This window comes from Caenorhabditis elegans, chromosome II (genome assembly GCF_000002985.6).
Source record: "Caenorhabditis elegans chromosome II".
NCBI classification, from domain to species: domain Eukaryota; kingdom Metazoa; phylum Nematoda; class Chromadorea; order Rhabditida; family Rhabditidae; genus Caenorhabditis; species Caenorhabditis elegans.
In genome coordinates, this window is record NC_003280.10 from 1 (window position 1) to 24529 (window position 24529).

At 35.3% G+C, this 24529-nt stretch overlaps 6 protein-coding genes and 6 non-coding genes across 13 annotated transcripts; 8 read left to right on the top strand and 4 right to left on the bottom strand.

Moving 5' to 3' along the window:
• Positions 1–24: 24 nt before the first annotated feature.
• On the bottom strand, positions 25–175 carry 2L52.2. The gene has a single exon (NR_050775.1). It is a non-coding gene; the product is annotated as an Unclassified non-coding RNA 2L52.2 (non-coding RNA).
• cTel52S.1 lies at positions 25–175 on the top strand. Its single transcript, NR_050774.1, has one exon. It is a non-coding gene; the product is annotated as an Unclassified non-coding RNA cTel52S.1 (non-coding RNA).
• Positions 176–1847: 1672 nt separating this feature from the next.
• On the top strand, positions 1848–5514 carry 2L52.1 (C2H2-type domain-containing protein; the record flags this gene model as incomplete). Of its 2 annotated transcripts, NM_001381281.3 has the most annotated exons (7): positions 1848–1911; positions 2506–2694; positions 2738–2888; positions 2931–3036; positions 3406–3552; positions 3802–3984; positions 4201–5514. In NM_001381281.3, the coding sequence occupies 7 exons, from the start codon at positions 1867–1869 to the stop codon at positions 4661–4663; spliced, it is 1284 nt and encodes a 427-aa protein (NP_001367302.1). The 2 variants fall into 2 exon arrangements, with proteins under 2 accessions (NP_001367302.1, NP_001368507.1); NM_001381282.1 differs by lacking the exons at positions 1848–1911; positions 2506–2694; positions 2738–2888; positions 2931–3036 and having other exon boundaries at positions 3536–3552; positions 4201–4663.
• On the top strand, positions 5129–5483 carry C01B12.9. Its single transcript, NR_000801.1, has one exon. It is a non-coding gene; the product is annotated as an Unclassified non-coding RNA C01B12.9 (non-coding RNA).
• A 1142-nt stretch (positions 5515–6656) lies between the features above and the next one.
• Positions 6657–9484, top strand: osta-1 (Organic solute transporter alpha-like protein 1). Its single transcript, NM_061229.4, has 7 exons — positions 6657–6745; positions 7379–7533; positions 7581–7654; positions 7710–7871; positions 7917–8030; positions 8272–8510; positions 8905–9484. Exons 1-7 carry the CDS (start codon positions 6664–6666, stop codon positions 9231–9233), a joined length of 1155 nt encoding a protein of 384 aa, NP_493630.2. The 5' UTR covers positions 6657–6663; the 3' UTR covers positions 9234–9484.
• On the bottom strand, positions 9444–11883 carry best-4 (Bestrophin homolog). The gene is made up of 9 exons (NM_061230.3): positions 11648–11883; positions 11467–11601; positions 11098–11419; positions 10737–11054; positions 10528–10676; positions 10258–10478; positions 9999–10201; positions 9849–9954; positions 9444–9528 (listed from the first exon to the last, which is right to left on the bottom strand). The coding sequence occupies exons 1-9, from the start codon at positions 11824–11826 to the stop codon at positions 9485–9487; spliced, it is 1677 nt and encodes a 558-aa protein (NP_493631.2). The 5' UTR covers positions 11827–11883; the 3' UTR covers positions 9444–9484.
• A 1101-nt stretch (positions 11884–12984) lies between these two features.
• On the top strand, positions 12985–16004 carry best-3 (Bestrophin homolog). Its single transcript, NM_061231.7, has 11 exons — positions 12985–13060; positions 13104–13207; positions 13251–13385; positions 13433–13532; positions 13579–13800; positions 13849–14169; positions 14577–14725; positions 14770–15063; positions 15114–15237; positions 15498–15690; positions 15737–16004. Exons 1-11 carry the CDS (start codon positions 12986–12988, stop codon positions 15856–15858), a joined length of 1839 nt encoding a protein of 612 aa, NP_493632.1. The 5' UTR covers position 12985; the 3' UTR covers positions 15859–16004.
• Positions 16005–18636: 2632 nt separating this feature from the next.
• mir-8186.2 lies at positions 18637–18697 on the bottom strand. The gene has a single exon (NR_131398.1). It is a non-coding gene; the product is annotated as a pre-microRNA mir-8186.2 (primary transcript).
• mir-8186.1 lies at positions 18638–18698 on the top strand. The gene has a single exon (NR_131399.1). It is a non-coding gene; the product is annotated as a pre-microRNA mir-8186.1 (primary transcript).
• An 839-nt stretch (positions 18699–19537) lies between these two features.
• On the top strand, positions 19538–22169 carry gmeb-1 (SAND domain-containing protein; the record flags this gene model as incomplete). Its single annotated transcript, NM_061233.9, has 5 exons — positions 19538–19750; positions 20593–20677; positions 20721–20826; positions 20875–21440; positions 21688–22169. 5 exons carry the CDS (start codon positions 19538–19540, stop codon positions 21840–21842), a joined length of 1125 nt encoding a protein of 374 aa, NP_493634.4. The 3' UTR covers positions 21843–22169.
• A 916-nt stretch (positions 22170–23085) lies between these two features.
• C01B12.10 lies at positions 23086–23234 on the bottom strand. The gene has a single exon (NR_050776.1). It is a non-coding gene; the product is annotated as an Unclassified non-coding RNA C01B12.10 (non-coding RNA).
• A 90-nt stretch (positions 23235–23324) lies between these two features.
• Positions 23325–24458, top strand: sqt-2 (Nematode cuticle collagen N-terminal domain-containing protein). Its single transcript, NM_061234.6, has 3 exons — positions 23325–23508; positions 23561–24220; positions 24273–24458. Exons 1-3 carry the CDS (start codon positions 23347–23349, stop codon positions 24345–24347), a joined length of 897 nt encoding a protein of 298 aa, NP_493635.1. The 5' UTR covers positions 23325–23346; the 3' UTR covers positions 24348–24458.
• Positions 24459–24529: the final 71 nt, after the last annotated feature.

The window sequence follows — 24529 nt, forward strand, 5'->3', positions numbered from 1 at the left end:
CCTAAGCCTAAGCCTAAGCCTAAGCCTAAGCCTAAGCCTAAGCCTAAGCCTAAGCCTAAGCCTAAGCCTAAGCCTAAGCCTAAGCCTAAGCCTAAGCCTAAGCCTAAGCCTAAGCCTAAGCCTAAGCCTAAGCCTAAGCCTAAGCCTAAGCCTAAGCCTAAGCCTAAGCCTAAAATAGTGACTCTGGCAGTTCTCTAAAATAAGTGACTCTGGCAGTTCACCAAAAATTGTGACTCTGACCGTTCACCAAAAATAGTGACTCTGACCGTTCACCAAAAATAGTGACTCTGACCGTTCACAAAAAATAGTGACTCTGACCGTTCACCAAATATAGTGACTCTGACCGTTCACCAAAAATTGTGACAATGACCGTTCACCAAAAATTGTGACTCTGACCGTCACTATTTTTATTGAACTGCCAGAGTCACTATTTTTAGTGAACTTCCAGAGTCACAATTTTTAGTGAACTGCCAGAGTCACTATTTTTAGTGAACTGCCAGAGTCACTTATTTTGGTGCACTGGGGTGGGTCACGCCCCCAGTTCTCAGTTATGGGTACTCTGATCCACTCGGGACCCACTTTATCGTGTTCCCCGTGCCTCATTTACCCTAGAGCTTCCTCCTTTACCTCTCCTCTCGCTATCTCTAACATTCCAATGGAAACTCCTATTTGAATTACCGCCACCGATGTGCCCGACGCGACTTACTGTTAGCCCTTGTTTTGCACAAATCTGTTGGCTTCCATATTTAAAAGTTAATTAATGACCCAATGTTCTTTTTTTCTCTAAATCTCCACAAGATGTTCTGTTTTCCCTACTGGACACTATCGTTCACTGCGTCTCACCAATTCACATTGTCTCTACTTTACCTTTTTTGTCATAGTACACGTTCGCCAACGGTGTCGACGGCCAAATGCTTTGGGCAGCGTTTGCTTTTTTTATAATTAGTTTTATTTTATTAAAACAATAGCTCTAAAGTTTACAAGTCATTTGTTATAGGCTAAATGAGTTATGTCTAATAAGTAATTTGAACTAGATACTTCCGTGTAAGTGACAATGTATCGGAAAAGTCCTCAAAGTGCGATGTAGAAGTTCACATGTACTTTGTTTGGCATGTTAGTAAAAGAGCCAGTATGCTGATTCATTTTATATTCTATATACTCATGTAATATGCCCATGTAAGGTTTAATTCCAAAAATATGAGCGTGTTCTATTTTATAATATTTTACTAAAATACCTTTCAGTTAATTGCACTCAAATTTGTTGTTCTTCATTCTCTCGTTATGATTTAATCTTATTGCGTCAAGGTCATTATTTTAGGTCCATTAGTTATCGATCTGAAACATGTTGTTGTATTTTTCTATTCTTGTGAGCTCAGGACACCTCATACAACTCCAGAGAAAATGTGTCTCATTATTCTTGTCTTTTTTCAAGATCTAATCAATTTTCTACATTAACGACGTTTTTGTCGTTCTGCTTCTTTTTTTCGTTCGTTTGTCTCGTCCATCAGCTGTCCACTCATTTCTCTCCCACTCACTAGGCAGTGCTTTGTTTGGTTCCGATTGGCAGCTGGCTGCAGGGCCTGCATCTCTTCTATGTCTCTCATTTACTTGCATTCTTTTCTTCGTTAATTTTTGTTATGATATTTAAACGGGAAGAAGAGTTTGTGGTTCTTCTTTTTATAATCACTAAAACTTTTGGATAAGTAACAATTTTCTGATAAAAATATTTTCACGGCGAAGAAAAAAGAAAAAGAAGAGTAGTTTTTGCACGTTTTCATATAATTATTTTCGTTGATCAAATGTTCTTCTGGAGTTTTCTAATAAATTTCTTATCGACTTTTTTTCAGAAATTTTTCTCAACTTGTCATGTCAATGGTAAGAAATGTATCAAATCAGAGCGAAAAATTGGAAGTAAGTTCTTTATAATTTCATTTATATACTATAAGTTTTCTCGATCACAGGAGAAACAAAAACAACAGACAACACAAAAAACAATAAAACAATATTGCTCTAGTAATCAATAGTGTTGTAAAGAGGGAAGAAAATTGTTATCTGTGTAGCAGTCAACGTTGATTGAGATGTTGTGTTTGACTATAGAGTTGAAAATAATAACTTCAAACTTGCAAGTCATGACTTATCAAACACTGCCGGAACTTATTCTGGATCAAAGGAAAGTTGTCCAACTGTAGAGTCATGTTTTTCAAAAGAAAACACAATTTTTAAGTATAAATATTTTGAAAAAGTATGTTTTAGAAGTATGTCAAATTAAAAAAAAAATCCTTGGTTAAAAAATGATTTTTTTGGATATATGTGTATTTTTAACTAAAAATATATACTTTACATATATATTTTGGCGCAGTTATTTGATCTATAAATCAAACTTTTTGATAGACATTTTTTTATATTTACAACAACTAGGGTTGTTATGAAAACGCCTATTATTCTACAAACTAAATTATTTTAATCATACATTCCCCACTATCTAAAAACTAATGCAATTTTCAGATTTTGTCATGTAAATGGGTAGGATGTCTCAAATCAACAGAAGTGTTCAAAACGGTTGAAAAGTTATTAGATCATGTTACGGCTGATCATATTCCAGAAGTTATTGTAAACGATGACGGGTCGGAGGAAGTCGTTTGTCAGTGGGATTGCTGCGAAATGGGTGCCAGTCGTGGAAATCTTCAAAAAAAGGTATTTTTAATTTAATGTGCATTTTATAATATAAATTCTTCAGAAAGAGTGGATGGAGAATCACTTCAAAACACGTCATGTTCGCAAAGCAAAAATATTCAAATGCTTAATTGAGGATTGCCCTGTGGTAAAGTCAAGTAGTCAGGAAATTGAAACCCATCTCAGAATAAGTCATCCAATAAATCCGAAAAAAGGTATTCACAATTTGCATGATATTGTTATAATCTAATTTTCAGAGAGACTGAAAGAGTTTAAAAGTTCTACCGACCACATCGAACCTACTCAAGCTAATAGAGTATGGACAATTGTGAACGGAGAGGTTCAATGGAAGACTCCACCGCGGTAAGTGTGTTTCTTTAAAAATTACTTCCTTTTTTCAATTGTTTGAAATTAACAAGAAACCTGTTGGAGCGTATTTCTGAACTTTTAAATCGAAAATATCATTTGCAAAAAAACTTGAAAATTGAGAAACTTTTTTAAAAGTGGAGTAGCGTCTGCGGGTTTTTTTGCCCTAAATGACAGAATACATACCCAATATACCGAATATAACCGTAATAAAATTATGCGATTTTTATTTTTATTTTTCATGAATGTTAGGGGCAAAAAACCCACATGCGCTACTCCGCCTTAAGAAGAATCAGCTGTGAGCACTATCCACTATACATTGGAAATTTACAAATAAAATAGAGATTAAGTAATATAATTTTTAAGGGTTAAAAAAAAGACTGTGATATACTATGATGATGGGCCGAGGTATGTATTTCCAACGGGATGTGCGAGATGCAACTATGATAGTGACGAATCAGAACTGGAATCAGATGAGTTTTGGTCAGCCACAGAGATGTCAGATAATGAAGAGTACGTTGTTTTGCAAATTGATTAAAAGTGGAGTAGCGTCAGTTAAAAACTCTAACATGTCTTAGGTTTTTCAAAAGTTTGGTCAAAGTTTTGGCAAACTGCCAACTTCTTGAAAACTTCGTTAAAAAAATTCTTGAAATGATTTGAAAATTTGTATTATGTTATTCTCTTATTTCTGCACTATTCTATATGGCGCTACTATACTTTTAATTGATTTCTTGAAAGCAGTTCAATAATAATTAATTTTAGAGTATATGTGAACTTCCGTGGAATGAACTGTATCTCAACAGGAAAGTCGGCCAGTATGGTCCCGAGCAAACGAAGAAATTGGCCAAAAAGAGTGAAGAAAAGGCTATCGACACAAAGAAACAATCAGAAAACTATTCGACCACCAGAGCTGAATAAAAATAATATAGAGATAAAAGATATGAAGTAAGTCGAAATTGACAAACAGTGGTTTTTGTTTAAGTTTATTGCGAAATATTCAAAATTAGACATGTTAAAATTTTGCGAGATAATCTAAAGATTAGGTATACAGATTTTTTCATGTAAAGTTACATTCATCAAAATTTTTGTGTTCACCAAATTAGACAAAAAATGTTAGTTACACAGTATATTTATTTTTTATATCAATAAAACCTTTTTCAGCTCAAATAACCTTGAAGAACGCAACAGAGAAGAATGCATTCAGCCTGTTTCTGTTGAAAAGAACATCCTGCATTTTGAAAAATTCAAATCAAATCAAATTTGCATTGTTCGGGAAAACAATAAATTTAGAGAAGGAACGAGAAGACGCAGAAAGAATTCTGGTGAATCGGAAGACTTGAAAATTCATGAAAACTTTACTGAAAAACGAAGACCCATTCGATCATGCAAACAAAATATAAGTTTCTATGAAATGGACGGGGATATAGAAGAATTTGAAGTGTTTTTCGATACTCCCACAAAAAGCAAAAAAGTACTTCTGGATATCTACAGTGCGAAGAAAATGCCAAAAATTGAGGTTGAAGATTCATTAGTTAATAAGTTTCATTCAAAACGTCCATCAAGAGCATGTCGAGTTCTTGGAAGTATGGAAGAAGTACCATTTGATGTGGAAATAGGATATTGATTTTATAACGTGTAATTGAGTTTTGGCCAAAAAGGTATGGAAAGGTGGCTGTTTAGTTATATATTTTTCTATTATTTATTTGAAACATGCAAAATTGAAGTGAACAATAAGTGATGTTCATGGAAATTTAAACTGTTTTATGATACTTTTTTGAGAAATTGAAAAATCTGTTCATTTTAGAAACAATGTCCACATGGTTCTAAGAGCTAAAATTTTTATTTTCATCCATTTAGAGTACTTTCTCTTTTAGAGTACGGCCCCAGAGCGATGTTAGAAACCTGAGATCGGTCAACACAGACCGTTAATTTTGGGAAGTTGAGAAATTCGCTAGTTTCTGACACGAATTTCAGCTAATACCAAATAATGTGCAATTGCATTTTGCATGTCAGCATTCAGCATTCATACAAAAATTTCAAAGAGCCAACTTTTCATACGTTTATGGTCAACACTGTATGTGTTACATTGAACTTTTTTAAATTGTATTATTTCATATTTGAATCATTTCCATGCCATTTTCAAATCTTTTTTTAACAAAAATTTAGTTTCAAAGTTTTAAATTTAGGTGAAAACTTGCTACAAAATAACACATTCTTTAGTCGTTTCAATTGCTATCTATCCGCAGACTGCAATTTTGTTTTCCCACAACCATTCACACAATAAATAAGGGTATAAAGTTTTGTTCATATAACACATTTCAATACTAACATTTCAATTTTGAACAATTTTTCTAAACTTATTTCCCTTCGCCCAAACGTCATTCAACATTCTTTGTACAAAACATTACCATTATAGAAAATCTCATTTTTCCACTATTTCATTTATTTTTATTGTTCCGCGATAAATATAAATAAACATTTACGTGTTCCGAGTTCAAAGTTTTACCACGTTTCAGAATAAAGGAATCGGAGGGGGGGGGGGGTGAAAAAATCATTTCAACAAATCAGAATTTCTCAAAATGTGAGTTTTATCATTTTCATTGTTAGAATCACGATTAGCTTATATTGAACAATAACAATAATTTAATCCCATTCATTCCATATCTTCTCATGATGAAAAAATAAGCATTATTCGTTTTCTTTTGACGCGTTTGATAGGGTTCTGCCAGCGCCGACCAATATTCTTCTCAATTAGATTTTCCAGAACTGCACTAACTGAAAATTGTTTTAGTAAATAGAACAAAACTGACTATTAGTTCAATATTATAATTTTACTTCCCTATTTTCTGACAGCATTTTGCAAATACTCTTTACAGTCATTCTTGTATTTTGACAACAAAATTCGAATTTAAAATTTCATTTTTCTTTTAAAATATCAGTACACTCCTGGTAGAACAAATATTTTATTTCAATGTTTATGTATGAGTAGAAAAGTTAAACAGAACTATTATTTGGCATCAATTTCTGTTTTTTTTTTCATCTAAAGTATGGCATTTATTAGCAAAAAATACATGCTTGAACAGGAATAACTATTAATTTCCTATAGCGACCCAAAAACAACCAAAAATTGTTTTAAATAATTTTTTTTTGGTCGACTTCCATAGTTATGAGTGGCAAAAACTGAGTAATTGTCACCTTTTGACAGTAAATAAAGAAATTTTCAAAAAATTTTTGAAAAGTTTTATTATGCTATTCGATCATTTTGGCACCATGTAGGCTTTAACACCCCACTGGCGCTACTCCGCATTTAAAAGTGATTTATAAAAAGTGTAAGGAATACTTTGCTCCAATTTTCGTCTAGTGCATGGCGTACCCATATTTTGTTCATGTTGTGTCTCTTAGCCTCTCCTCGGAGGCGAGTTTCCATAGCTACCCACAAAGAATTTATTTTTCTATGTATGCTTCGTTGGCTCCACCTTCATTTTCTCAGTCGTTTCTCAGTTTTCTCATGAATTCTCTTTTTGTTCGTTTTTAGAATAGCTATCGTTTTACCACGAATGCGCTTTTTCAGTTATTAAGAAAACAGTTTTTTGTAGTACATTTTTCATAGTCTGAACTTTCAGCATGGAAATAGTAAAAACAATCATTCCACACAACCGTTCATACATTGAACCGCCCATACCATCTGCCACCGAGTGGCTTGCAAGTAAGTTGTTTTGTCTAAAGACATAATTTCTGAAAGAAATCTATCCGATGAGCGGAAAATAAACAGAAGTTGTTTTTAAGAAGACTTTGATGCAATTACAAAAATATATGGCTATGTGCGTAAAAATTAGACGTGACTCGTCATAAAGACCATATAGGTCTACAAAGGCGTTTCGAGTCTTATAAAAGTTCGTTCAAACTTTTTCGGGGTCTTGTTAAAAGCACACCAACAATACGTTAAAGGATTTATAAAATTGCAAGTATTCGTCTCAATTGCAATACTTTGGAAGCCGAATTTTGGCAAGATATTGGTAAAACAGGTACATTACAATAGCTATTTTTGGTAAAATGTACTAGGTATCTTGTAATGAGTTGCGCTTGCCTCATAGGCATACATCTACCGTATATTCTTTACTAGTGCTGCAGGCAGCACTAATTTCTAGGCCCTTTTTTAATGCAGTACTATTAGAGACTGCAGTACTACTGGAGATGCAGCGCTAATAGAGAATATACGGTATGTAGATGCCTAGAACGCTAAGGTTGTTTTATTCAAATAAATTTCTTAGAAAGGCTAATATTATTTTTAAAATCAAGATTTAAGTTAATTAACACGACCTCGTATTCTATATTTCAGATATGTCAGTTATGCATGTGTCATGTTTAACCATTGCTTGTGTATTTGTTGCTATCACATTTTTGTCATCATTTTTCCATTTATTTTTTGTATTGAAATATGTGTCTAATGAGAGGATACGCAATGATATGTACGCATTGATATTTATGTTTCCCGTGAGTTTATAAATGGAATTATGAAGAGTTTGGAAAATATATTTTAGATAACCACATTTGCAAGTTTAGTAGGAATGTTCATACCAAGAGCGGCTATTTTCCTTTATGCAGTTTCCCTTGTGTAAGTGTACCTTAACACCACAAACAGAAAAATGAACTTTATTGATTTGTTCCAGATATTTCATGTTTACCCTCTTCATAATGGTCACTCTTTTATTCAACATTTTTGGAGGTCGGCAAGAAATGAGTGCCTACTTGCTCCAAAGAAATATTCGAGTTAATTTCACTGTTCCACCACTCTGTTTTTTCAAGTTCCTGCCAACTGTAGAAAGTACAGAGTGAGCTCGAAAATCTTATTTTTGTCTTTCTAATATATTTTCCAGTCAAAACCTACGTCGAATCGAGTGGTTGGTTTTTCAAACTCCTATTATACGAACTCTTTTAGAGTTAGTCTCAGTCGTTGTGTCTATGGAACAAGAAGGAAGACGAGAAAGCGTGTAAGACCATGAAATGTTTTTTGTGTGCGCAACGTAGTGCGAAAAGTTAGTTATTTGGAGAGGAAGTTATTTGAAAAGAATCTTTAGAAGATATTGATATTTTATATTCTGTATGTAGGCGCTGTGGCAAATTCTCGACTTCACGGGAGAAGCGCAAATTTTGTGCTGGTTTCCATAATGCGCTCGAAAAATGTTGTATATTTACATTATTCAAATCTCACCGATTAAAGTTGAATTTCAGTTGGTTCGTATTCTCTCAACTCATGGCACTACTCTCGATGTGCATTGCCTTTTATGGTTGCTACGTTATGGTTCCTCTTGGAAGAGAAAAGCATGCTCCATACCGATTCGATTTTCTATTTCGTACATGTGACATTGCTCAGTGTATTTACACAATTCAAAAGTTTGTCTTTGAGTTTGCTGCTGCAGTTGGCTTGATCACTTCGGATCGATACCTTCCAGCTGCTGCGAAGGCATTGTGTAAGTTCAGAAGTTTAAATGGAGATAGGAATGTTTCGATTTTCGTTTATAAAAACACCTGTTAATATTAAATTGTTGACGTCATAGCTGACCATTCATGCTTCTTTGTCTGATTGTAATTATATAATTGTAAAAATACAAACAAGTTAACCGAAAAAGTTCTCTGTTACGTTTGCGGTAAATTAGAACTTTATGTTGAAAGATATCAGCTTAAAGTTAAAATTTTTTGAAAATTAAATTTTGGCTAGAAATTCAATTTTTCTGATAAAAAGAAAGTTTGGTGGGAAATTTAATTTCATTGATAGAAAAACTGAAGTTTGTGTTTTCTGAGAATTAAAAAACAGCGGGCAATGAAGATTATGTCTTTGTAAATTTCAATTTAAAAATATTCCAGGGTGGGCATCGTTTATGTGCACCTGGGAGATGATGCTCCTCTCTGCTCTTTGCTCATATTGTTTGCGTCCAGCCAAGTGTAAATTTTTTGATCTTTACCCTGGAAACGATATGCCAGCTTTATCGGCAAGAGATGGTTCAAACTCCCGTGTTCCGTCATTTTCTCGACGTCTATCTATTGAATATGAGCCACGAATTGCTGGAGTGATGTTGGAGCCGCCGTCAAGAAGTTCACTGAGCATTACTCCTAGGGATAAAATAGAAGACCCAACAACCGTATCGTATTTTGCTGATAATTTTGATTCTTTATCGCAAATCCAAGGACAATAATTGAACTTCCTGCCATTATTTCATTGCTCAATTTACACTATTCTTAACTTTTTGACATGAATTAAATCTTTTTAAACTGAGTCTAAGCGTATTATTGTATCGTATTTTCCCCTTCTGATGTATTCATTTACTTGTATTTTTGAAACCCATCCCAGTGATACAACTACCCAATTTTCCTGTGCCATGTTTCTTGAAACAAATCAAATGTGATAAATAGTTTGAATGCCTTTATGTATAATAAAATCAATTTTTCAAGCCGGATCTCCGTGTTTGCCATTTTGATTACCCAGCGAGCCTGAAAGATTTGAAAAGTTATATGAGCAGCATGAAAAGCCTGTTCTTTGGTGTTTAAAGGTAGCACACAAACCAAAATTTGTTAGCGCAAATTTAAATTTCTATTTCAGTTACCATGAGTTAGTCTAACAAACATTTTTCAAGATTATCAGACAACTGATAATTTTAACTCAATAAGCATGATTTTGAACAATTTCCTAACTGGCGTTACTTCACCTTGAATAAGATTGAAGTGGTTATTGGTTCTTATGTACAGTGCTTATATATTTAGTTAATAATACTAACTGAATATATAAGCACTCGCTAAACTTGCGCACAAACTTGCGCTTAGATTTCTCGGCGTTTTCCTGTGCAGTCTTTCTTCTTCTTCTTCGATTACTGGCATTTCTTCAACGAACCATTTTACATTGTTGGCAGACGGGGAAATCTGAGAAAACATTAATTATTTTTGAGAAGATTTTTCAAAATTACCGCCGATTTTCCTTCAGCAGAAGCAGTAATTTTCAGAGGTTCTTCCGGAATTTCTATTTTTACTGCCTGTTGTTTTGCTATTCGAATACGTTCTTGAACAAGTGCAGGCACATTTATCACAACATCATCTGTGTTTTCTATTGGCTCAATTTCACGTAAATCTGTTGATGGGCGACGATGGTTAAGGTTCAAAGCTGCTACGCCTAAAAAGTTTACTTTCTCGATATAATGTTTTCCAAAATATTTTGTATTTACTCACATACACTAGCTCTCCTCGGTTCAGCTTCTGATTTATAAAATTTTGCGATAGCTGCAGAAATTTTGTTACGCGGTTGTTGCCACATATGTCGTGGCAACATCGAAGCGTTACTTTGCGTTCTTGTATTTTCAGTTGAAAAAGACGATGCATCATCATCACCAAACGATCTCGATCGGCGTCGAACATACGAAATCAAACCATTGTCCAAGTCAGCTTCGTTCCTGAAAATCGTCCACATTTCAAATTTCGAATCAGATCATATTAATTCACATATTTATGCAACTTCCTTGCATATGAGAATGAGCTTTCCGTGTTGAAGTTGGCGTGTCCATTGTTTGTGGTGTTTCATCTTCCCAAAACGGATCTCTTTTAAGTGTCGGATACCGCCCGTAGGCTTGATCTACGACTGCATACCCTACCTGCAAAACTTCTAATAGTTTTCAATCTTATTCGAGGTGAAGAATAAATATCTCTTTAACCTGGAGATTCCGCTCAATGATCCAGTTTGTTTCAAAATCTTCATCGTCTTCTCCAAGAGGATTTAACATTACTTCTGATACTTTTAGCCAGCCGACTATAAATACAATTTGTAGAGATGTCATTATTGGAAAATAAATGTCTATCTTCCACTTTGCACCAGGAATGTTATTGTTGTTTTCAAGAAACTGTCTTCCAAACAATGCCAATACAAAATAAGTCCGAACAGCCAGGTTAACAACTTGAGTATAAACCAGAGGAATCGGCACCATATCGAAAATGACCAGATTTAGAATTTTTGTACGGAATTCTCTCATTTTCTGAAATTTGGTTGACATTAATCATTGTCAGTACTTTACTAACATCAATCAAATCAACGTAGAGATAACTGTCTGCAATAAGCCCTTCATCCTTAGCAACCGTTACCAATGAGAACAACCATTGAATTGGTTGCCAGTATTTGCTCTGCGGGCTCGTGATGGCATCAAATTCAGTCAGCTCATCTTCAGTTAATAATCCAGCACCAATTAGGTGTTTTATGGTAGGAAATCGTCGTCTAATTGCAGGTGAAACATCACGAAACACCATCACTTGTGCAACTATCATGTACCGCACACAGTTTCTTCGAATTAATCGGGCTTTTTCCGATGTACCACGAATATATTGAGCAATTGTCAAAGCGGATCTACAAAATTATTAAGAATGCAGGAATATTTTTGAACAGAAACAAACGTATCAATCCATCCAACGTTATCGAACACTTTGGTCCATCGATTATAAACAATTGATACATAAAAACCTAACATGAATGTTACCGGTATAAATACTGAAAATGTATCAAAAAAAGTGCACAGCTGTTCGAAAACTCTGAAAAAAGCAAGTTAAGCTCAATAAGAAATTAATTGCAACAAACTCTCTCTGTGCTTTGTTAAGCAATATTCTATAAATCACTGATAAAATAGAATAACACAAAAGCCAAATTAGTAACTCTGACCATATTGATTTCCAAACCGATCCTTTCCATCTCAATAACACTTTTATTTGAGTGAACAGACCTGACGTGGCAACATCTAGAGAATAAGCGACAGTCATCAGTCAAAAAAGTATGTGTAGCAACAAACTGAATAAAAAATATTATTTGTATCAGTCGGTGGGTGAGCGATTAGTATCAAGTAGCACAAACGCTACCGTTTCAGATTTGCATATTTTATTGTTATAGGGGTTATTCAGGCATAGGTCGGTTGAATTCCGACTTTTTATTCACATTTTTCCAGAAACAAATCGATTCTCCTAATTTTATTTTTATGCTTTATCTTTTTGAAAATCTGGCATCACTGTTTGCGGAAAAAAATATAAACAAGAGGGAATACAGTTTGTGGGTATTTTGCTTACGTTACTGATATTATCGCCTTTTAATCTATATTTTAGTAATTTATCTTGCGTAAATACCAAAATATGGATTAAAAGGAGATAATATCAGAGAAGTTAAATTACAGTAGCTGCGACAAAGAAAAGTGGCCAAAATTTCTGATTTTAGCCAAATTTGGCTTTTTTTCGAAATTTTGACCCGCCATAAAAAATTTAGAATAATTTTATAATTTTTTTACAGTTATGCTTGGTACATTGAGACTTTATTCTATCATTCAAAACAAAAAAATACCACAAATGCTTCTCCAACTTTGAGAATTGTAAAATTTTCAATAAGCCAAAAGTCAGTTACTGGTACCTTTGCACCTATCAGTACTTGCCATCAAAAGAAATTTCCGAGAATGTTCGCATTTCGGAGTGCCGTAAAACTTGTTCCTGAGAGATATATATCGTCTCATCAATTCGGTATCAGTCAACCTCCCATATTGTGTCATCCGATATTCAATCTACAACAAACGTCATGTTGTTTGTTTTCAAACAAAGTGTATTAACATTGGACTTTCAGATAGGGTTTTCTGATTCTTTAACCCTCTAAAAAACCATTTCCCTCATTTCCATAATATTTATTCTATTTTATGCTTAACAAATTTACACGAGTTTCAAACTATTTGATTGTTCATCAAAAAAAATCCCAAAAACTGTTTTGTTTTTATATATTGAACTCAACAACATAATATAAAAACTTTCAAATCGTAAATCATCTAAGAAAAGATCACATGAAGTGAGTAGATGATAGAGAACCAGTTCTTATTTTTATGTTTCCGTTACTTTTTTGTTACTACCACTAATAACTTGGCATTTTTCAATCAATATTTTTTACAGAATGACTGTAACTTATTCACTCGATGTTGCTTCTTCTTCTTTTTTCTGCTTATACAAACTACTATTTCGATGGAAGGTGTGCTAAACATTGCAGATATTTTGTTTCATTAAATTTTTAGGGGTCAATCTGGAAATCGGTGTGGGCTGAGCTTGTAGTTTGGCTTTGTCTTTATGCAGTGCTTAGTGTTATTTATCGATGCCTTTTAACAATGAAGCAAAGAGCGTAAGTACTGTTTTCAAAAATAAACCGGGAGTCTGACTTTCAGAACGTTCGAAGATCTTTGTATATTTTTTGATACTTATTCCAATTTCATTCCAATTACATTCATGCTTGGATTTTATGTCTCTGCTGTTTTCACACGATGGTGGCAGATTTTCGACAACATAGGGTGGATTGACACGTAAATGACTTAGTCGTATTACGATTATAATATCTAAATAATTCTAGGCCTTGTCTTTGGATAACTCAATATATCAAAGGGGAAACAGAGCGAGCAAAGTGTGTGAGAAGAAATTGTATAAGATACTCAATTCTTACACAGGCTATGGTAAATCTGTGTGTAAGCCTAACTAATAACAATAGTCTTTTTGAAGGTGTACCGTGACGTTGCAGCAAGCGTTCGCAAACGTTTCCCCACTTTCAATCATTTAGTTACTGCTGGCTTGATGACAGAAAAAGAAATGGCCGAGTTCGAGTCTATCCCTAGTCCACACGCAAAATATTGGCAGCCAATGCATTGGTTGTTTTCGATGATCACTTTAGCGCGAGACGAAGGAATGATTTCAAGTGATATCATATATGTAGACTTGATGGAGGTACATAATTCAGAAGATTTTTAAAGAGTAATAAATAATAAGTTTCAGAAAATGCGCCAATTTCGTGTCAACATTCTTTCATTAACATTATTTGATTGGGTTCCTGTCCCTCTTGTTTATACACAAGTTGTCCATCTTGCAGTACGATCGTATTTCCTGATAGCGTTGTTTGGTAGACAGTATCTCCATCCGGAGAGCAACCGTTTAAATGACTTTAAGCAAACTATTGATTTATATGTACCAATTATGTCACTTCTCCAATTTATATTTTTCATTGGGTGGATGAAAGTTGCCGAAGTGCTTCTCAATCCTTTGGGAGAGGATGATGACGATTTTGAATGCAATTGGATACTTGACAGAAATTTACAGGTAAACGATTAACATAATCAAGATTTATTATTATTATTTAATACGTTTATTGAAAAGTGAAAATGATAGAAAAATTTGATTATTTAATTCAATTTTAAGTTAGAAAAATATCCTACACATTTTCTGAAGAAGTGTCGTAAATGGGGAAACTTTTTAAACATGTACGTTCCAAACATGTGCGTTCCAAAGTTCCGAAAAAAAATTTGTGTAGTACCAAATATTAAAGAATTTTCTTCATTCTTAAAATAGTCGTCTTGATATACTTCTGATATGATAGTAAGTATTGAAACATTAACTACACTTTTTCAGTTATTTTTTATTCGCGATACCATCCATTTAATAAAATAAGGGAGTTCATCTACACCTGTGCCCTTCTATCAAACTTGATTGAAGTATATTATTTTTAGGTGGGATTGATGGTTGTTGATACTGCATATAACCGTTATCCAACTCTTGAAAAAGATCAGTTCTGGGAGGACGCAATTGCGGAGCCTCTTTACACTGCAGAGAGTGCGATGAGACCTCTGAATCCACAAGTCGGATCTTGTGCGGATATGTAATTGAGTGAATTTGTTCCAAACAATTGATTTTCATGTTCAGGCCAACCGAAGAAGAGCCTTTCATGGTTCGTCCACGAAGACGGACGCTGTCCAGAATGTCACACTGGGATGGCGACATGGAAGATACTGATGTTGTTCCGGTTGTGGGTCTGAAACACACGCGTGATAATAGTAATTATGCTTCTGGCGAATCTCTAGCATTTTCGAATAGCTTTGCCAATGGTGGTAGGAAACTGAGTGAGATGTTTCGAAGAATGAGAGCTGGGAGCAGAATTGGTGATAGGTATAGGAAACGCAACTCGTCAGCACAAGACTTTGAAAATGGAATGGCAAAGTTTGTTTCATGAAAATATGAATGTTATTTATTATTTCGGCTATTTACAGAAAAAACAGTATTGATGAAAATGCAGATATTCACAGTAATAGGCTCGATCAAGCATCCGGTACACCAAAATCAGGAAGGCTTTGGAGTTCGATGCCTCAAACACAATTGGAAGAAATGCTTAAGGTTTGTTTATTCACTGGATTTATTCACTGGCGCTTTCACGTAATTTCGAGACTGCAAATTTGAACTTTTAAAACAATATTCGGAGAAGACCATTTTCGAGCTAATCTAGCGTTAGTTTTAAAAAATGTTTTAAGTTTTTTTTTCAATCACAATGGTGATTGAAAATCTCAGAAAAGTAGAGTACTTGCGTTCATACTTAACGCATTTCTCATATTTTTATAGAATTACACGCCGATAAACAAATAGTTAAGACATTTCAGAATAAAAACTTTAACTCTCCTGTCAAATACAACACTGATGGGATGAAAGACCGAGAGCTTCAAAATCCAACACCAATCACTGATCACATTGATTTGCCTTTGCATGTGGCGAGTAGTCAATCATGGTTTAACGAAAGTTTACCAGTAATCAAAGAGGAGGAAGAAGCTAAAAGAAAATCCAACACGGATACAGGTAGACATAGTCAATTTTGTCAAAAAAAATTAAATGAGTTTTTCAGAGTCTCCAAAGTCTAGTAAGCATTCAAGTATGTCAATCAGAAGATCGGAATTGAGAAGATCATCATCTTCAGGTAGTGATCTAGGCAAGTCTGGAAAGCGGGAGAGAAAGAAGAGCGAGTGATTTTTGAACAGTATGATAAAATATTTTTTGTTTCTCTTTTCACTCTAAACTGAAGATCCCTTTCATTTCATTTTTACATATTTATTATATTTTAAATTTCAAATTGCTTAATTAATTTTCTATTTTTTAATAAACAATTGTGTAAATATATATATTTTTTAATACAGTGTGGGAAAGTTCTATAGGACCCCCCCTAATTTGAAGGTTTGAGGAACTTCCGAAAATTTTTTTGAAAAACTGCTAATGCCATTCGTTTTTAAATTGAAAAAAACCTATATACATTTTTTTCCAGAAGTTTATCTCAAAAACTGAGGTCGCGCTGGAAAAAACGTCAAAATCCAGTGTGAAACTTCTATAGGACCCCCCGTTTTTTTTCACGATTTTTACTAAAATCAACAGATTTTGGAATTTTTGACAAAGCTCAAATCAAGTTTGAGTTAGAAATGAGTTCATATAAGCAGTTTTGACTTTAAAAATTAATACGAAATGTTCTCGTGGGATCTCCAGACTGGTTCTGATTCTTCCGATCTTTGATGTTCAAGTCTGTTTCAAGCTTCCTGGTGCTCTCGGTAATGCCAAAACTTGATAAACTCTCTTTAACAAGTTCCTACTAAAATTCCTAGCACACACACCATAAACATTTTTACGCCATCCCCAAGAAACCAGTCAGAAACAGCGTATTAACAAGTTGCAGTTATTTTTGATCAACAACAGAACATTCATATACTAAAATCAAGAAAGGATCAATAGTTAATCGGGTTTCCTTGTGTGCGGATGATCTCAAACAGTCTGTCCTCCATTGATCTGACCAAACTTTTCAGCTGGTTGTCCGGAATAGACTTCCAAGCGTCGAGAATTCCTTGCTTCAACGATGCAACTGTTGGGTAAGTCTTGTTCTGAGCATACACGATACGGACAAGAATCCCCCACAAATTTTCGATTGGATTGAGATCAGGACTTCGAGCTGGCCAATCAAGAAGGTTGATCTTCTTGAGCTTGAAATAGTCGCGGGTTGAGTTGCTCACATGGATTGTCGCATTATCCTGCTGAAATCTAAAGTTTTTTCTGGAGTAGTGACGAAGATATTTGGAGAGCTCCAGTTCCAAGACGTTCTGATAGTCAGTGCTGTTCATCTTGCTACTGACGAACTGTATCTCAAGCTTCTTCTTCTCCGTGAACGCTCCCCAAACCATCACCGTTCCTCCTCCAAAATTACGTCTCGAAAAAACCATTGGTTCCTTGCGCAAATCGCGCCAATAGTAGCGGCAACCGTCAGGCCCATCGAGATTGAATTTCTTTTCATCGGAGAAGACAACCTAAAACAATGATCCTAATTATTCACTCTTGCTTTTTTAAATTCTCACTTTACTCCAATTCGTTCCCATATTGTTCTTAGCAAATTCCAATCGCTTGAGTTTATGGTCTGCAGAGAGTAACGGAGCAGGGCGAAGTTTCTGACGAACGATTACACCAGATCGTTTGATGACATTGAGGATGGTCCTTTTTGAAGCAGACAATTGAAGCTCATTGCGAATATCTCTTGCCGTCTTACAGGAGTTGGAGGCAGCACGAATCACATTTCGTTCGTCACGCACGGAGAGAGCTTTGCGACGAGGAGCTCTTTTAGATGTACCGTAGCTCACCGGATCCTTCAGATACACGCGAATACAGTGTCGAGAACGGGAAATTTTCCTACTCATTTCATGCAGGGACACATTGAGCAATTTCATAACATCCAGCTGAGCGCGTTCAGTGTCCGAAAGGGCAGATCCTCGAGGCATTGCAAGTTAGACTGCTTTCGAAGTAAGCTTTCCAGCCTCTATATGTGTGCCACAACACATGCCACAATTCCACATTTAATAATTCACGCAAAAAATAGTAAATAACATCTGTGAGGGACAATTTAACTTGAAATATTGGTCCCATGGAACCTTGTAATCAAAGAAAAACGATTTGATTCCTGATAAGCCTTCCATTGTTTCCTGCTGCATATTTTGCCAAATCAGCTTGACTACACAGTCGAAACATCTAAAGTGCGTGCTAGGAATTTTAGTAGGAACTTGTTAAAGAGAGTTTATCAAGTTTTGGCATTACCGAGAGCACCAGGAAGCTTGAAACAGACTTGAACATCAAAGATCGGAAGAATCAGAACCAGTCTGGAGATCCCACGAGAACATTTCGTATTAATTTTTAAAGTCAAAACTGCTTATATGAACTCATTTCTAACTCAAACTTGATTTGAGCTTTGTCAAAAATTCCAAAATCTGTTGATTTTAGTAAAAATCGTGAAAAAAAACGGGGGGTCCTATAGAAGTTTCACACTGGATTTTGACGTTTTTTCCAGCGCGACCTCAGTTTTTGAGATAAACTTCTGGAAAAAAATGTATATAGGTTTTTTTCAATTTAAAAACGAACGGCATTAGCAGTTTTTCGAAAAAATTTTCGGAAGTTCCTCAAACCTTCAAATTAGGGGGGGTCCTATAGAACTTTCCCACACTGTATATTGCAAATACATGACATAAATTTAGATGCAGGGCAAAAACTATAGATCAAAATTTTCTATTGCACTTTTTATGTATAATCAATAAAAATTGAAAAAATAAAAAACTTTGTAAGTTGATGCCGAAACATTTCAGTTTCTACCAAAATCGTTCGATTTTATACTGATCAGTTTTGATCACTTTCTGGTAAATTTCGAAATTCGCGTTTTTTTCAGTTTTAGAGTTAGAATATTAGTTACTAACAAGTTTAGCAATTTTGAAGGATTTCTTCAAAAAAAACTGCTCAAAGGACTTTGCTGCAAACATACTCAAATTTGCAGCAAAGTCCTTTGAGCAGTTTTTTTTTTGAAGAAATCCTTGATTTTTCCTTATTTTCTCCTTATTTTCTAATTTTATTTTCTAATAAATCCTTATTTTCTAATTTTTCGTAAAAAATTATTAAAATTTCAAATTTTTGGAAACAATTGTTTTTTTTTCAGTAATTGACCATATTTTTGACCTTCTTGTACGTGAATGCTTTCCTTTCCTCTATTAGGGTGTGTGACTGCGTGTGTGTGTGAGAGTGTGTGTATGTGTGTACGTGCGTGTGTTCCCTGGCGCGGTGGTGGTGTTGGCCACACGGCCCTGCGACCCCCATAAAAACTCGGTTCGATAGAGAGACACACGGGAATGTGAGAGAGTATGACGATTCGAGAGACGCAGACGCACGAGGAGAAACACACGTCACGCGAAACACGTTCGCGTCGCGTCGATGAGCGCGCGCACACGTCCACATCGTTGCCTGGATGAGTGGGTTTTTGGTCCGCACACACGAACTGTTTTTTTTTAATTCTTGTCTTCCCTAGTAGTGAAGAGTTTTCCAAATTTCCAAGTATGTAGTTTTAAGTTTCTGATTAAGAAAAATATTATTCATGTGTTTTGAAAGTTTGTCAGAAAAATCAATATATAATATTTTTAGACGCCATGATTTTCAACCAAATAATAAGTTTAATTTTTTTTGTGAATCTAACTTATTGATTTCTGTGTAATATTTTCAATCGGTGTGTTTTTTACTACATTGATATCTACATTGATATATCTACATTGATACATTGATATTTTTCGTAAAAAATTTTTTTACTCCATTTTACTACATTTTACTACAATTTACTACATTGATATAAATGATGATTTTTCAGATGAAAAGAATACTCTCAGATGGAGTCAATGAGCCAAAACTATGCAAATTCATAAAAGAAGAATCACCACATAAAGTTAAACAGGAACCATATGATGATGAAGACCTTGTACATTTGGGATCCGAATCAATTCCATCACCAACTTCATCCACTTCGCCTCCATTTCCTACAGAACCTGCGGTTCAAACAATTAAACTTCCCAAATATATGGAGGTAACCATACACTTTTCATATATGTGTAACATGGGGCGGAAATGTGAACTGTTCATCGAGACCGAAAAAATAATATTTTCAATGATTACTTTTGGTAAACTTTTCAAAACAAAATTGGCAATTTTTTCTTACAACTTCAAATTGTTATTTATTTCCGATTCATCTTTATAACTTCAATAATTTATTTGAGAATTCTATTCAATGCTATTAAAGTCAAAAATTTGCGAAACGTGGTTTTGCCCGAGTTCTCTGAAACTTTCTGAATTTGGAGGAGTATAGAAAATGGTTCGTAATTTTTTGCAAAAAAGTTTCAAAAGGCTGATTAGGCCACGCCCTTTTTAGAGAGTTACTCGTCTTCTAAAAAGTGTCACTGGTTTTCTTGATTCGTTTTCTCTAATGTTAAGTACATAATGACATAAATCAAACAAAAAACAATACAGTGTTCTTGGTAAACGAGAAACTGAGTGCATTTTTTAAAAAAATGTGAAAAAGTATTGGTAAATTGCTAAAATTTTGAAAAATATAAGATTTTGAGGAAATTCAAAGCAATGTCGCATGGTCCGACCTCAACCCCTACATTGGTCCGACCCCTATACGAGTAATTAAAATAAAATTAAAGTATAAAAAATGTAGGAAAAAAAAATTTTTTTGGTCGAATTCCAAACTTATGAGTGGAAAAAACTGAGAAAAAAATGCGGATGGTGCTCTCTTTTGTTGAAACTTTCAACGAAAGCCTTTAAAAAACCGCTGAAAGCGTCCAAGGAATGTCTAAAAATTAGAATGCCGCTGTGAAATTTAGTAAGCGATCAAAAAAGTTAAGCAATTTACTCAAATTATTTCAGTTAAAATGTGGTGCCCTCGTTGCTCGACTTCACACTGAATTGTTTATTTGTCCTGGAATTCGAGAAAAATGCATCGAAGTACTAGGTCGGTCAGAGAGTATTACATAAGTGTCATTGATTATTCACAGACTGTCCCGGAGAGTTATTGACACCTGTTGAGTTTACAATCAAGGCTGAAAAGAGCAAGCAAAAAGACTGGAAAGGAGCGATAAAGCATAATGGAAGGATGTTAAGGTATGCTTCTTGTAGTTTTCAACTCTTAAAAACAGAACAATTTAACAGAACACTCATGGAATTCAAACAATTGGATTTTTATAATCATCATGAGATGTGTTCATTCAAGTGTCATTCTCGAAACTATATCACAAAAAACGGTGGATCTGTTCCAAAACTTCCACCAAAAAATGTTCAACGTCGTCACTCTTCTGCATCAACAACATCAAACGTTTCACAAACAGCGATTAATCAATTACTTCAAGGAGAGCTGATTAAAAATCCAAATTTTCTAGCTGCGTTCGCTGCTCATTGTACTGCTGAAAATCAGAAACGACAAGAAGAAGCTGAGAGAAAGTTGCAAGAAAAACAAAACGCCATCAAGTGTCTGATGGAAACCGACTCGGTCACGTTCTGGAATCAAACGATACAATCAAAAACGTCTACTGTCGTTTTGGATCGAATTTCTATGGAGCTCGGTTCGTTGGCTCAGAATCTGATTTCTGGTCGTGATTTTGCGGCGAGTTCGTCTAAAATCATCCAGGTACTTCAAGTTCTCGGCTTGTCGGACACCGTTTCTCGGGAAATGTGTGGTCAATTCATTCTTCCATCGTCCGTGTCAACTAATGTTGATGGTAAGGAATTCGATCCTTTTAATTCTATCTGAAGATTAGTTAAAAGTGGAGTACCGTAATCTCCTTTTTAAGCCCAACATGACCCAACACTACTGAATTTCGCAATAAAACTTTTTGGAAATTTCTCAGAAAAAAGTTATGGCGATTCAAAGTTCTGCAAAAAAAAGACTCAATTTCAGCTAAAATCACAACTTTTACCATTTTCTCCTTGTCGCAGCTTCTCGAATTTAATAATATAATCTTTCAGGGCAAAGCTCATTAGACGCACAACTACCGGTTCAACATTTGCCGTCAAAAGAAATGAAAGCCGTTGACCCAATCGAAAAATCACCAAATGATAATAACAATGAAACTCTCAGCTCTTCTGAGAAACTCGAACTCATGATCAGAAACGCGCTCTGATCGAACATTCATACTCTAACACATTCCTCTTCACATCTCCAGATGATTATTCATGTCCATCATTTTATCATTAAATATCTCATTCTATACTCTCTTCTCGCTTTATTGTTTCTCGCTCACTCCCTACCCACCATTACATAACATCTCTGAAATTTCAAAGTTTTGACATTCTTGGCTGTGCCTTTTCCTCTCAATGATATTTTCCAAATTCCATTATTTTTCCCCCGCCTTTGATTGCTTTTATTGGTTACTTGTTTATTGGTATACTTCTCGGTATTCTTTTTAATGTTCTGCATGTTTCATATGGTATAAATTGCATATTACGTTAGACACAAATTACTGCAAACTAAACTCAGTTTGTCTCAATGGAAATTCGTCGAAACACATGGTGTCAAGCTGTCCCATTACGGTTTGATTTACAAAAAATGTAGATCAAAACAAAATCGGACAGCCCGAAACTAGGTGTAAATATACTTATAAGAATTCAAAAAGACCGAATAACATAATAAAACATTCCTAAGAATTTTAGATTTTCTAAAATTTCCAGTCATAGTTTTGGCAACTTGCCGAATTTTTAAAAAGTATGAGCTTTTGAGAGGATGCAGAATGTTTTTACACAAATAATTAAAAAAAAAAGGAAAGCATAAAAATTTTAGAATTTTTTTTTCGGTAGACTTCCAAAGTTATGAGTTACAAAAAATGAGTAATTGTCGCTTTTTGACAGTGCATTTAAAAACATGCAATTTAAAAAAAAACTGTCAGCTAAGGTGCCGACTGTCAGTGACAGTCTGTCACTTGTTGGTAATTTTTTAATAGATTCTAGCTTACATTGGTATTATTCTGTTCTAAATTATTTGCTCAAATGAATCATCATTCTCGCTGTGTTGTCATTTTATGGTACTTGTATTATTATCATTATTTAGATAATGAATATACACATATTGGATAGAACATTTTCCAAAATCAGAACAAAGCCTCATTACAAACTTCAAATTTCATTTTTCAAAACTTTGAATAGAAAATAAATTTGGGTAAATAGTCAGTAATCACCCAATCCCTTAACATAATATCCACATTATCGAGCTAGTGAAGCTGTTTCTCTGGCAGTGTCCAACCCACTTCTTCGTCTTCACCTCATTCCTTTTCAACTCCGCCCCTTAAAGGAAGTACTCGTCCATAGCGCATAGGAACAGGCAAGCGATAATGTCTGTGTCTCTATATTTTCACGCACTGTCTAGTGCCGCATCCGTATCCTCTAGGACACCGGTGCCGTGGCGTCTATAAAAGAGAGTACGGGTGTCTTACGCAGTTCGTATCCGATTTTCAGTCCAGTGTCCAAGGAAGACAAGCCGAATGTCCCATATAAACCGCATTCTTATCTATTCACCCATTCCACCATTATGTTCTTGCTTTGTTCCCATTTCTCGTTTTTCGTTTTTTTTCTCTTAAACTTTAGATATTACTATGTTAATAACCCATTATTTTAGGCAGTCACAACCTAAAAATGATGGAGACTTCGGAGCACAAAGAGCTCCGACGTGTGGCGTTTTTCGCCATTGTTGTATCTACTGTAGCTGTTATTGCAGCTATTGTAATTCTTCCAATGCTCTATTCATATGTTGCTGGTTTCCAGAGCCATCTTATCATTGAAGCTGATTTCTGTAAGGTTAGTATAAAACAAACATACGTATTCTATTATACAAGCAACGCTTTTTTAGACTCGGTCTCGTGACATGTGGGCCCAAATCCATGACATAGATGGACCACACCTATTCCATCGTCAGAAGCGTCAATACTCTTCACCAAACCCACCAGCTGCCGGTGGATATGGAGCTCCAGTTACGAACTCCGAGCCAGCTCCAACTTGCTGCTCTTGCCAACAAGGACCAGCCGGACCACCAGGACCACCTGGAGATGACGGAAATGGCGGGCAAGATGGTGTTCGTGGAAACGATGGAACTGACGGAAAGGAAGGAAGCCTTTTGGAAAGTGCTATTGTAAATGAACCATGCATTATCTGCCCTCCAGGACCACCAGGACCACAAGGAATGGCAGGAGCTAAGGGGCCACAAGGACCAAAGGGAGGAAATGGAGATAATGGACCAGATGGAAAGGCTGGAGCCAACGGAATGCAAGGACCACCAGGAATGATGGGCCCACCAGGAAGACAAGGAGTAAGTGGACCAAAGGGAGCTCCAGGACGTATCAATCAAATCAATGGACCAGCTGGACCAGCTGGACATAAGGGAGTCCGCGGACCACCAGGACCACGCGGAGAAGCTGGACTTGATGGTGGAAACTCTGAAGGACCACAAGGACCACAAGGAGATGCTGGAAGACCAGGACCAGTTGGAGAGCAAGGACCACAAGGACCAGAGGTATATTTATTTTTATTCGATATATTCAAGGCTTTACATTTATTAATTTCAGGGACCACAAGGACCACCAGGAGAACCAGGAGGCTGTGAGCATTGCCCAATTCCAAGAACACCACCAGGATATTGAACCTGTACTTTTTCTCATTAATTTCGAATTCATCCGCCCAAATAATTGGGTGTTTACAATACAATGAATTTTTTCATTTTAATTCACAGATTATAAATTGCAAAATTTTTCAGTATTTGTCTTATTATTACTGGTACAGAGAGTGTAGATAGTTAGAGAGTGCCAGGCATCCGGGACCCAAT